Source organism: Dermochelys coriacea, chromosome 2 (assembly GCF_009764565.3).
Source record: "Dermochelys coriacea isolate rDerCor1 chromosome 2, rDerCor1.pri.v4, whole genome shotgun sequence".
NCBI lineage: Eukaryota > Metazoa > Chordata > Testudines > Dermochelyidae > Dermochelys > Dermochelys coriacea.
Genome location: NC_050069.1, coordinates 156,932,617 through 156,946,757, shown reverse-complemented (window position 1 = coordinate 156,946,757; position 14,141 = coordinate 156,932,617). Strand labels below are relative to the sequence as shown.

At 38.4% G+C, this 14,141-nt stretch overlaps 1 protein-coding gene across 5 annotated transcripts in view; it reads left to right on the top strand.

The window, feature by feature from the left end:
* Window positions 1–14,141, top strand: part of RECK (reversion inducing cysteine rich protein with kazal motifs) — a 136,765-nt gene that overhangs the window by 87,097 nt on the left and 35,527 nt on the right. For all 5 annotated transcript variants that reach the window (XR_006279135.1, XM_038389770.2, XM_038389768.2 and 2 more), the window contains 5 exons: window positions 1,041–1,229; window positions 3,828–3,950; window positions 4,578–4,749; window positions 6,393–6,585; window positions 10,904–11,114. Coding sequence is in view for 4 of the 5 variants with exons in the window: in XM_038389770.2 (XP_038245698.1) it covers window positions 1,041–1,229; window positions 3,828–3,950; window positions 4,578–4,749; window positions 6,393–6,585; window positions 10,904–11,114 (888 nt within the window). In the remaining variant the exon portion in view is untranslated. The remainder of the gene's footprint in view (window positions 1–1,040; window positions 1,230–3,827; window positions 3,951–4,577; window positions 4,750–6,392; window positions 6,586–10,903; window positions 11,115–14,141) is intronic.

The window sequence follows — 14,141 nt, the reverse complement described above, 5'->3', positions numbered from 1 at the left end:
TGCTCCACTACCTTCCCTCCTTTCGCCTCTGCTTCGGACTTCTTGCCTTGAACTTCGGAGTTGAGAAGGAGCTGGAGTTGCGGCAGGTCCAACTCTCCCTATATAACTGGAGAATTCTGGAGCGTGAGAATGTGTAGGGTACAGATGCGACGGACACTACTGACAAAATATTTCCAATCAAAGGTGCACATGCATGCCATACACCTAGCATCGAGCACCAACAATGACAAAATATCTTGAACTCTAACTACTGTAGAGGTAAGTAATCTCTTCTTTCCTGTTCCTTTCACTATCCCTTGTACCTTCTGGCTTTTAATCCTCCTCTTCCTTTTCCTTTCTCCATCCCACTGCTGTTTTTCTATCTCTTCCTCTTCCTTATTCTTTTTCCCTTAACTTTTTTTATTTCTTTTTATTTTAACATATTTTCATAATGTGTTCTTGAGTGTCTTCAAAATGCACATAAGAATGGAAGCAAGGGAGAGGAAAGGAGGTCAGGAAAGAGAAATAACAGAGCTTAGCTGCTAGATTTCAGTACAGGTTAGGGGCTGGTGTATCTGAAGTGTGTGATATTTGTCGTGCCCACATATTCTGCCACAGAATGATGGGAAACAAGGAGAGCTGATTAGAGTGATGTGAAACTACACTTTTTCTATCTGCATTTGCATGCAAAAAGTAGCATTTCTGCATGTACTTAAGAATTTTATCTTGGGCAAATTCTTCACGCTCCTGCCAGTTGTCATTGATCCTGAAAATGAAAATGGTGAAATCCCTTCCCCAGAGCAATATTATGGATTGTACCAATGTCAGTATTCACAAAGAGAACCACTTTTGGATGCAAAATGACACTCCTCTGCCTCCAAAAACTGCTTTCCATTTTTGCAGAAATTTGAAGATGTGTATATATATATATATATTTTCCACAAATCCTCAGAAGTGATTTTTCATCATCAGAATTTCTTCACACAGAGTATTTGTTATCCCTAAACATTTCTGAAACATAATTACTTGTTATTGAGCTAATGTTTCTTTTGTGTGCATAGGTTGCAAGTTAGGAGAAGCTTCAGATTTTATTGTCCGCCAAGGTACACTTATTCAGGTTCCATCATCTGCAGGAGATGTTGGTTGCTTCAAAATTTGTACTTGTGGACAAAGTGGACTTTTAGAAAACTGTATGGAGATGCATTGTGTTGACCTTCAAAAGTCCTGTATTGTTGGAGGACAAAGGAAAAGTAAGTATAGGATTAGACTCACTTTCTAAAAACAAAGAGTGTTTTTTCTGGGAGGGCTGTGAAGGCCAAGGCCATCTGCTTGAAGACCCTGTCCCCTCAGCACTGGTTCATGTTCTCTGGCCTTTTCAAGTTCCCTGACAGTGTGAGTTATTTAAGGAGCCATGGTGCCAAGAGCTCTCCTTCCAGGGAGTACACTTGGAACTCCTCCAAATCGGGCGGGGGGTTGGCAATAGCACAGAAGAGCATAAGTGAATGCTGCCTCCGGCGGTCTTGACTTAGACAGGCTTACTCCATAGAGTTGGTGGGGGAATGCTGTGCAGAGCTTATTCCCTAGTCCCTACTCCTGCAGTGATACAGTCTCATGTTTTTGAGCAACATTCTGCATTAGGTGGTTTCATGAGATTTCTATAGAGAAAAAATACTCTCTGAACAACAAAGTACATAAATCTTTCTTAAAAAGAAAGAACAAAAACCATACACAGTAGCAAGACATAAATATTGATTATTTAATTGTTATCTAAAAGTGTAACTGCTTTTATGGAAGTTTTTCTTTCAATACTCTACTAGTATACTCTAAAAGGTTCCATGGATTTCATTGTTTACAGTTAAGATGCATATATTAAGTTTAACCGTTGTTTATCCATAGTTTACAAGTGCCTCTCTTTGTGTTTGGTTTAGAAACTTCATTAGAACTTAGCTGAATCAAATAATACTATGGCTCAAGTTAGGGTAAACAAAAAAACCTATTTGCAAAGCATTTGTCATAGTTTCTCATGGAATGATGAAGATGGAATATTTATTTTACTTTCATAAAGGCAGGAATTGCTTATTCTAACATTCATTTTTTCTGGGTCTTTTTATTTGGAGTTTACAATGGGTTACTCATAGTCGTAACCATTATGGTCTGTAATAAATGTTTGCAAGATCAAGCCCAATGTAGGAATTCATCTTCAGATAACCTTTTACCATATTATATGAAAAAATCTATATATAGCAATGTTAAGGTTGCAGATTTAAATACATAAGTTGTTTCACAATCACTTAGATTCAACAAACTAACCACTGCTTAATCTGGTCTGCTTTCATACTTTTCATTTATCAGTATTTCATTACAGAAATGGCATTTACTAATTTTGGCTTATTTGTTGTGAAGGATTGCCATCTAGATTAAGGGGTGATTAGTTTGTTGAATCTTACAGTATGTCTACACTGCAGTTGGACACCCGCAGCTGGCCAGTGCTAGCTGACTTGGGCTCAGGCTGTGGGGCTGTTTTCTTGCTTTCTTTCCCCACTTTTCAGAGTCCTAGAACCCGGGCTCCACCCCAAGCCCAAACGTCTACACCACAATTAAACAGCCCCTTAGCCCAAGCCCCATGACCCTGAGTCAGGTGGCATAGGTCAGCCACAGATTTTTAATTGCAGCGTAGACCTACCATAAGTGACTGTGAACGTAAAACACTGAAACCAAATTGGATCTTGGCAGCTGCAATATTAAGGGCTCAGTCCTGAAAACTCTGAGGATAGGCTTTTATGTTTATGTATTATCCCTTTAAAGGATCTGGCCCTAAATTCCTCTATACAGTTTTGCCAGAATGTCTCATTCGTGACTGTAAACACTCATTGTTCCATAATGCTACTGAGTAGACACAGCTGCCTGCTGCTAATAATGCCAGATTGTGATGTGGTTTTTTTGTTATTCTTTTTTAAACTTGGACAGATGTGCACTGGGAGCTAGATTAAGATCATAAAAAAATTTGCAAATTATTGACTATGGGTTAGATTGAGATATTATTCTCAGCTCAAAAAGGGGCACACTGGGGAGGGAAGTGAGCAGTGCAAAGGATGCAAGCTCATAAATAAGGATCTAGCTCAGGATGTGATGGTCTTGCATTGTACTTTAAACAGAAATTTTAATATTATTGAGGGGAAAAAAATCTATAATACAAAAGCTAGCAAACTTGCCTGGAGTTTACCTATGAGCAACTCAACAGAAAAGTATCTTTAAATGTATCTTTAAGAAAGTCAAACATTAAAAAAAGAAAATCACAAGCCAAGGTGTTATAAACATTTTTTACATCAATCTGGAGAGCCTTAGCATTTTCATTTCCTGAGTGTTTTGTTTTTGCAACCTTAACATTACAGTTTTACATAGGTTTTAGCATTCCATTTATAAATTTCTTCCAAAAAAAGAAAGGAACTGCCTGAGTATTTTCCCCCACTTTCCCATTAGTCAGAAACATGAGTGAGTGGATTTTCCTCAAGTTAAATACAAAAACATTCTGAACTCTGACCAAGAATAGAAATTTCAGCTCAAAAAACAAACACACACATTTCTGAAAGTTTCATAAACATGAGAAAATTGGGGAATAGTTTATAATGGAATTCTGTCTGCAGCTTTAACTATATAAAATAAGTCTTTTAGATCTGGTTTCAGAGTAGCAGCTGTGTTGGTCTGTATTCGCAAAAAGAACAAAATTTGTTAGTCTCTAAGGTGCCTCAAGTACTCCTGTTCTTTTTAGATCAGTGTCTGTTGGTGGGGGGAATGTCTGTACTCATTTGTAATTATACACATAAAATACTTCTCTCTTTTATTTTAAGGCCATGGAACATCCTTTAACATAGATTGTAATGTCTGTTCTTGTTTCGCTGGAAACTTAATATGTTCCACTCGTCAGTGTCTTCATGAGCATAGCTCAGCAGAGGAACGTCGTATGTTTACAGGTAACGTTTTCCAAAATCCAGAAACTTTACTTGTTCATTTGAGTTCTAACAGTAAAGTAAAAGGCTGACTTACAACTCTTCCTGCAGTTTGTCCAGAAAATTTCAAAATTTCAGTGGCAGTTCACTGTGGTTCTGTTTTCTTTTCTTTTTTTTTAAACTAAAGGCTGGTCTACACTAGAAACTTAACAATGGTATAGCTACATCTCTCAGGGGTGTGGATTTCACACCCCCACACATATAGCTATACCAACGTGACTTCCAGTGTAGACAGTAGTAGGTTGACAGAAGAATTCTTCCATCAACCTAGCTACCGCCTTTTGGGGGAGTGGGCTACCTATGCCAATGGCAGAAACCCTCCCACTGGCATAGGTAATGTCCACATTGAAGCGCTACAGCAGTGCAGCTGCAGATGTAGTGTTTTAAGTGTAGACATACTCTAAGATTTTTGCACTGAGTTGAGGCCAAAGAAGGTCAAATGACTTGCCCAAGGTTACATATGACTTATCCCAATACAGCTAGCTCAGTTATTTGCTTCAGCTGCCAGTCACACATACCCTAATATTTTGTACACTTTCTGCCAATGAAAATATACAAGCCAAATTACTGATCTGTATATTATTTTTTCAGGTCTACCATGTAACTGTGCTGATCAGTTTGTCCCAGTATGTGGGCAAAATGGACGCACATATCCAAGCGCATGCATAGCACGATGTGTTGGGCTCCAGGACAATCAGTTTGAATTTGGATCATGTATCTCCAAGGATCCATGTAACCCTAACCCTTGTACCAAAAATCAGAGGTAAAGATTAAATATGTAAATTGTTTTTAATTGATAAATCAGTCTATACTTCTTCCCTGGCAATGATACTATATATTGTAAATTATAGCAATATTTCACAAATCAAGTAAACAAGTGGGAATTTGTGAGATACCTACTTTCTAATTTTACAGTAGTCACAGATTGCAATAAGTGTCTGCATTTTGTTCTGTTGATTATTTCTGGAATGTTAACATTTTCTTTCAAATGCACGCTGCAGATTCTACTTTTAGAAATAAAACAGAATTATTATATAATTGTGATAATGGGGGGACTGGATGGTTTATGGAAATGGAAATAAGATATGGGACATTTTACCTCCTTGTAACCTTTGTTCAAGATGCCATCTCATGTCTGTTCAGGCAAATGGTTAAAGAAAGGAACCGAGTCAAGAGTGATCTGTGCCTTTTTTTCATCTGTAAAATAAAAACAGTACCCACTGTTGTAAAGCAATTATAACTTCTCTGATGAAAGGCATTATATAAGTGCTAAGTGTTCTATTGCTAATTTGTGAAATCTCTCAGTCTCTGTCCAGTCCCTGCTGTTTCATTTTTACAGACAGTCAGATACTCTTTAAAAGAACATAAACAAAAATGTGGCACAATACCACTCATGAGAGAACTAAAAGATATGTAATAAATAAAATGCACAGCTCCCAATATTAGTGTCTGATTATTTTCAGTCTATCGGCAAAATCTATAGAGCACAGGGTAATAGGCCTCAGTGACAATTAAGGCACGCTCCACAAAATGATTGGTAGTATTATGAGCAGATAGAGGAGATTTGTAGAACAGCCATTTGGCTTTCCATCAGTACATTCATCAAACACTACAGGTTAGAGTTTCTATCCTTAACAGAGGGATATCTTGGTAAGAAGGAGCTGCAAACAGTGGTTCCCAGATAAAATTCCATATAAAGCACTTACTTTGTATAAAAAAAAGTATTTGTGTTAATTTATCTTAGCATCCTTTACCTCTCTATTTCTGTTCTTTGCTGCTCTGTATTTCCCTTCAGTGACAGATTGGGGGAGATATCACTGTCAGAAGAGAAGTTATATTAGGTATTACATTTTTCAGGTTTTTTTTTTTCAATCCTAGGCTTTATATAGCATGTTTAACATAAAGGACCAAATTCCATTAATTGATTGATTTTAACAGAAATTGTATACTATCTCAGGGCAGAGTTGAGCTAGAATTGTGCAACATAGCTGTTTCTGTTCATAAAAATTCAGTTAACTTTTTGCTTTTGTTTGTTGTTTTGGTGTTGATTCAGATGGGGTCATACTCTGACTTTTTGCTTGAATCTATTTACAAAGCAAAACTCAGAAACTGATAGTTTTAGCAAGGTTTGCCCCAAACCCACCACAGAACACTTGGGGCAAGGAGGATTTGTGTTTTGAATCTCATCTCGGGTTCATAGACCTTGACAAAATTTTATGCAATACTAGGTTTGTAATAAACCCTGAAACTAGATTACCTGAAATATTTTGTTACACAAGTTTTCTACAACTCTGCTTAGCCATACCTAGCTCTAAAGCTTGTGAAAGAATTCCAAAAGTTAATGTTCCCCTGAATATTTTGAGTTAATAAACCTACATAATGTGAAAATGTTGTTAATTTATGCAGGTGCATACCAAAGCAGCAGGTTTGCTTAACAAGTTTTGAGAAGTTTGGATGTAGCCAGCATGAATGTGTGCCAAGACAATTCAACTGTGATCAGTTACAGGATCCTGTTTGTGACACAGATAATATGGAATATAATAACTTGTGTACTTTGTACCAAAAAGGAAAAAATGTATCATACAAGGGTCCATGCCAGGTATGAAATAGCTTTTGCAATATTTACCATATGTTCAACAACATTCTTTAATGTTCCATTTTCATTTGCCATGCCCAAACAGAATTTATTTCTGGTTCACAGAAAGATTCTCATTAAAGTAATGCTTTCAAAAACGTAGTATCTGAATTGGGGCACTCAAAAAAATAAAATATATATAAAAACAGGATGGAAATCAAAGCAATTTAATCATGATTTAAATAAGTAATCAGGAAACCTTGACTTAACAAATCAGTTTTAATGGTGTTTTGCATTTGTACTTTTTAGTTATTTTCTTAAAGAAATGTTGATTCTCATTGGTTGGTAACCATTAAAATTTAGGCTTCTGAGTAGCAGCTGGTCTATATTCGCAAAAAGAAAAGGAGTACTTGTGGCACCTTAGAGACTAACAAATTTATTTGAGCATAAGTTTTCGTGAGCTACAGCTCTAAGGTGCCACAAGTACTCCTTTTCTTTTTTCATTAAAATTTATTAATTTGCAACTACATATAGACTTTACACTAAATTAGGTGCTCTTTTTGCTAACCAAGAAGATACACGTCTATACACATTTATTTAGTTTAAATTAAATGTATTCAAATTCTTAATTTTTACTCTTTTTTATTATTTTAGAAAATGGTCAATAATGCATTTCTTATTTACAAGATACATTTTTAATTTTTTTAAAGTTCTGGCTAGAAATTTAAATCTAATTAAAATGCCCAATATATTTTCAAACAGACTAACCACAGATCCTTTTAACTGATACATTTTTTAAAAAGCAATATACTGTATATATATTTTCGCCTTTGCTATCCTCCTCACTCACTCAACCCAGCTGTCTTTTCATTGCTTTCATGTATTCCATTATTTCTTACTACAGTTGTCTTATTCTTATTTATCTTCTTCTTGTGGTTGTCATGACTGGGATGTGGATGGTCTTACCTAGTGGTCAGAGCAGGAGTTGGGAGTCAGGTCGGTTCAAATAACACAAGAGCAGAGTCTGAGACAGGCTAGAGGGTCCGAGACAAACTGAGAGTCGACTGTCAGGAGACTGGCAGAGTTAGGTTACCGGGAGATCAGAAGCAGGAGACAAACTTGAGAGCAGAGCAATGAATCGATGGCCCAGGTCAGGGTACCAGGATGTGTAGCCAGGGGAGCAGAAGGCCAAGGAGGAAGCACAAGGCACACAGTCCAGAGCAAGATGGATCCCAGTTGTATGGGCAACTTCCTGTTCCTACGCTGTGTATAAATAGGAGCCGTGGACCAATCAGGACCCTCAGATTCTGCCAGTCGGCTCCCAAGATTGAGGTCCTCTGTCTGAGTTCAGCTCCTATTCTGACAACAGTTAGCAGGTCCCTGGGTGGCAGGTTGGAACCTGCTAGCACCAGAGAGCCCTGTGGAACAGTGGCCTTGGAGTTGCTGGTTGGCTAGTTTTGTCCACTCAGTACCATCCTCTCAGTTTATCTTACTAGGGAGATCTGCACCCGCCTAGTAAATCAGACATTTGTGTGGCTTGCTTTGTCTTGTTATCTACACAGGCCAAGAATTCCACTGTAGATAAGACACAAACCAGCTTTGATTTTTACTACCTTAGACGTTGTTTCAGCAGAGTTTTAATTGCTATGTCAAGAAGACACAGTCAGAAAGAAGCAAAGTTCCCTTTTACATTTTCTTATAACACTATTAAATATACAACTGTGACAGGTTGGATCACAGAAACCCACTTGGGGCTGCCAACTGACGTGCCAAGACTACTTCTGCCCCTGCTTTCCCTGCCAGCTTGGGACTCCAGCACGCTGTCTTGCTGAGCCAGACACGCCAGTCTGCTCCAACACAGACCCAGAGTCTGAACCACATGCCCCAAAGCTGCAGACTTAACTGAAAGCAACTTAAGTAGTGTTCCTGTTTTTGACACTCAGATGCCCAACTCCCAATGGGGTCCAACCCCAAATAAATCCTTTTTACCCTGTATAAAGCTTATATAGGGTAAACTCATAAATTATTTGCCCTCTATAACACAGATGGAGAGAAAAGGAGTCCTTGTGGCACCTTAGAGACTAACAAATTTATTTGAGTATAAGCTTTTGTGAGCTACAGCTCACTTCATCAGATGCATTCCACTGTAGCTCACGAAAGCTTATGCTCAAATAAATGTGTTAGTCTCTAAGGTGCCACAAGTACTCCTTTTCCTTTTGTGAATACGGACTAACATGGCTGCTACTCTGAAAACTGATAGAGAGATATGCACAGCTGTTTGCCCCCCTACCCCCGGTATTAATATATACTCTGGGTTAATTAATAAGTAAAAAGTGATTTTATTAAATACAAAAAGTAGGGTTTAAGTGGTTCCAAGTAGTAACAGACAGAACAAAGTGAATTACCAAGCAAAATAAAATAGAACACGCAAGTCTATGTTTAAGAAAACTGAATACAGATAAAAACCTCACCCTTAGAGGAATTCCAGTAAGCTTCCTTTTGCAGATTAGTCTCCTTCTAGTTTGGATCCAGCAATCACTTACACCTCCTGTAGTTACTGTCCTTTGTTCCAGTATCTTTCAGGTATCCTTGGCGGTGGAAAGGCTAGCTCTGGAGCCAGCTAAAGACCAAATGGAGGGGTCTCCCATGGGCTTAAATAGACTTTCTCTGGTGGGTGGAGACCCCCTCCTCTCTCCTATGCAAAGTCCAGCTCCAAGATGGAGTTTTGGAGTTACATGGGCAAGTCAAATGTCCATGCATGACTCAGAGCTTACAGGTAGCAGCCATGGTTCACATGCTTCCTTGATAGGTTTCAGAGTAGCAGCTGTGTTAGTCTGTATTTGCAAAAAAGAAAAGGAGTACTTGTGGCACCTTAGCGACTAACAAGTACTCCTTTTATTTTTTGTGTATGCTCAAATAAATTTTAGTCTCCAAGGTGCCACAAGTACTCCTTTTCTTTTATGCTTCCTTGAAGGTCCTCAGGTAGACTTCTTGTGTGGATTGGAGCCTTACAAGATTCATTGTCCTTTAAGTGTTTCTTGATTGGGCACATAATTTGCACATTCCTTTCTCAAGAAGCTGACCAAATGCTCTACTAAGGCTACTTAGAAATCAAGCCCGTACACAGCCAATATTCATAACTTTGAATATAAAAATGATACATGCATACAAATAGGATTAATAGATTCAGTAGATCATAACCTTTACAGAGATATGTTACATGCATATGTAGCATAAAACATATTCTAGCTATGTCATATATACATTCATAAGCATATTTCCATAAAGACTTATGGGGGGCATCGTCATAACAATATCTATTTTTTCTAACATCATTTAATATACATTTATCTAACACAGTTCATTATACAATTCTTTACAAGGTGCACAAAGATCAAATGTCCATGATGATGTCAGCTACCTATGACGCTGCTGGCAGAGGTGGTATTGTCAGGGCTGTAGTCCCTAGCAAGGGAAGATAGAGTTGGGCTTGTCTCTCTTTTTTTTTCCCCCCATTTGAGAGGACTTTGAAGATAGATTGGGGTCACAGCTTATCTTGGAGTACTCTGGGGGGGACTTTGAACTCAATTCACTGCTCCCCTTGGTCCAACAATTTGAATTTGTTGGCTTTTCAAGTACATTGTGTGGTCTATCTGTCTCCTACACTTTTCCTGAGTGTGTTGGTTTGTTTACGTTGGTTTTCTTTTGGGGAGTTATTGTTAATTGGCACTAGTTCAGTTGGAAAATGTATGTATTTATTTTTATGGATGTTTGTACGTATGCCTAGAAGGTGTGATAGGGACATTTCTACAAACTGTAAAAAACAAAACAAAAAACAAATGAAAACAACAACAACAAAACCAAGCACCAAACAAATATACATATGTTGGGCTGAAATCTGTAATAACTGTAATAAGTTTTACTCCTTTGAAATAACATCGTGTATATAGTTTCTTTCTAAACCCTTTATTTTATAAAGTAATTTTAAGAACATTAAAAACACATCCAGAATTTGCTACGCTTCCCCCTTTTTTGTTGTTTTAGTGCTTGTTTCTGAACCTCATTTCTTTTCCCTTAACAGAAGTATATCTTAGGTGCCTCTTAAACCTACAGTATTTATATTCTTCTGTTGTCTTTTGCTTATTCTCCGTTGCATAAAATTGCATGGGCTATTTGCTCTAGATTTCCATTACTGACTTTTGACACACTTTTTACTAGCATAAGCAGTGTATCCCTATCAACTTTAAAACTACTGTAAGGTCATCCGGAAGTCTTATCTCCAGTGTAAATAAAGCAAGCTTTTTTTTTTTTTTTTTTTTTTTTTTTACAAACTATTTTTCAGCCCTTCTGCAAATCAGTGGAACCAGTATGTGGACATAATGGTGAAACCTACAGTAATGTGTGTGCTGCCTATTCTGACCGTGTGGCTGTGGACTACTATGGACATTGTCAAGCTGTAGGAGTTGTTTCAGACTATAGTTTACAAACAGAATGCACCTCTGTTAAATGTCCTCCTCTTTCTGCAACTGGATGCAAACCAGTTGTTGCACCAGGTATGTTTGTTGCTAATGCTTAATCAAGGTATGAGAGTGTCTGAAGGCTACTCGTATAAGCAAGTTGGTGTGGACCACAATGATTTATTTGAAAAATATATTTGTGTGTGTGTGTGTGTGAGAGAGAGAGAGACCATTACAAGACTTATTCTGAGGACTTAATTGGGACTTGCGTGGTGCGTAAGCCTTGTGATAGACGTTTGTGCAGAGAGGATTTCATTAATATTGAGATATGCCTTCAGAGCGGTCTCTATTTCACTAGACACACATGGTGCAGATGAGTGACTTTTCCAGTGTATAGCCAAGAGTGGGGTTAGAATATGAGCTAGCTGGCTGAGACTGAGCTGACATAAGCTATGTTCTGCTTGTGCAGAATCTGTTGCTAGGCTTGCTATGCCAATGGTCTGCATTGGTTTTCATTTGGTTTCTGTGAGAAGTTAGGTGGTGTTTTTACGATGCAACGCCCTAAATGGTTCGAGTCCTACTTCTTTGAAGGTTGCCTCTTTCTTAATGTGATCCCTTGGCAATTGTAATCAGCTGAAGAGCTCAAGTTTATAGACCCCGAGTTAAATAGTAGGGGGCTTGTCATAGGGCATTTTCAGTGAATGGTGTTAAACTCTGCAACCTACTGGTTTTACATATCCCTAATTTGTTATCATATTGTATGGTGATGTCTTCCTAAATCTGCAGGTAAGCCCCATTCATTCCAGTGGAGGGCTGATTTTGAAACCTAAAAGATGACTGTTCAAATGTTAACATTCTTAACTATGTTTCACTGCTGATTGATCTCTTAACAGTCTTTCATATCTCACATGGAGAATTTAATAGCAAAATAAATAACACATGGGCCACTGTACTGATTGTATTACTCAGTTTCATAATTTATGGATTCAGCATCTCCATTTTTATTTATTTATGGGGAAAGCTACCACTGAATTTCCGGTCTGCTATGGCAAAATTCACAATCCCCACAGATCCAGCTTACTGCAGAATGTGCACGGCTGTAATTAGACACACGCAAAATGCATATCATGAAATATAAAATCTATGTCCTTCTGCATTAGAGTTCAGTTTTAGTCAGAATGTGCTTTGTATTGAATTAGTGCTTCACTTGTAATACATAAATATTTAGCTATTGAAAATACAGCAGTTTTCCACAATCTGTAATGTGGATACAACACAGCAGTGCCAAACTGTATTTAAAGTAGCAACAGCAGAAAACTACATTTTTGGGACAAGAACAGGAATGTGCTTTATTTCAAAGGTAGAGCAGAGGAATGATAAAACGCGTAGTCACAAGGTAAAAATTTCAGCCACCATGCTAAAACCATTTGAGATTTGCTGTTTCTTGTGAGATCCAGAGGCTTCCCACAAAATGTCTGACTTGTGTACTAAATTTGAGTGACTTCAACCTGCTGTCTGCAGAACATTTTCATTGAATGTTATTTCTAAAAATAATTCCAGTTATTGCATTATCCTTGGGTATGTAAATAACTAGTGTTGGACTCAGTTTGAAGACTGAATCTTCCTTCCCATCCTAGACTTGTCCCCATCTTCTCCAAAACACAACAGTACCTGACCAAATTTTCCTGCTTTCTCTTCCCTCAGGGCCCTTTTGTGAGACATACCTTTTAAATTAAATCTCTGTATCCCAATGCCAGCTGCTTCTGCAGTCCACTCTTGTCACTGTTTTGATATTGTGAAATGCTCCTATGTTCAACAGTGTGTTTTAACCAGGTGTCTCTGGGTAGTACTGCAGAGAAAAAGGCTTCATATTCATAGAAAATATTGTGGGGAAGGCAAGGAAGTGGGGAAGCTTTCATAGACCTGCTGCTTTTACATTTAGTAATTTATGGGAAGATAATTTACAATGCCAAAGAAGTCCAGGATCCAAAAACATTATCCATTTCATTCTCATGCTGCCACTGATCTGGAACATGGTCTGTCTGCTTTTAGTATTGCACATGTAGACATATGAATTTGACTTATTTGCTAAGAAGTCAGGTGGACCCTGGTGAAAGGGTACCATGACTACAGTAAACAAGAAGTTTGCAATAAGGGCTTAATATTTCAAGATTCTAAGAGGAAGCTGAAAATTTAGAGATAATCATCAAGGCCAGTATTTTCCAAAGTAGGTGCCTAAAATTGGACTCTCAGGCTTAGGCTACATTAGCAACTTATGTTGGTATAACTGTCACTCGGGTGTGGAAAATCCACACTCCTGAGTGACAGTTACCAACCTACCTTCTGGTATAGACAGTGCTACATTGACAGGAGGGTTCTCCCGTTGACATAGTTACCGCCTCTCGGGTTAGCCCTCCCACTGGCATAGGTAGTGTCTTCACTGATGCACTACAGTGGCACAGCTGCATCGCTGCAGCCTTTTAAGTGTAGACAAGCCCCATGATCCATATTTAGGTATCTAAACAAGTGACCTGCATTTTCAAAGGAGCTGAGCACCCAGTAGCTCCCACTGATTTCAATGGAAAGAGGAACTGCCAGTTCCTTTCAGCTAACATGACCAAGATGTGTCTGGGCAACAGCATATCCAGATGTGTCATAGACTGATTAGCTGAGTGATACTGGTGGTTTCGCTTTCTTCCTGCCCAATAGGCAGGCTCATCTTCTCTTACTACCATCTGTGATGTCTCTCTCGATAGATATGTACTTTAGATATGTGCTAATGCCATTTCTTCTCTGAACTTGGTTGTCTGTCGTTTGTTTGTATTGTGATAGTACAGCTCCCATCAGGGATCAGGCCCCATAGTGCTACACATTTTACACACACAATAAATTAATGGATGGTTGTGTGTGACAGGAGGGTATATTTTACATAAATTCAGCAGTGTTCATTTCAGCAGTGGTTATTGTGACGGGTTCGGTCACAGAGACCCCCTTGGGACTGTCACTTGATGTGCTGAGACTACCTCTGAGTCCGTTTTCTCTGCCAGTTTGGGCCTCCAGAAACCTGTCTTGTTGAGCCAGACACACAAGCCTGCTGCAGCACACCCCCAGGGTCTGAACCAC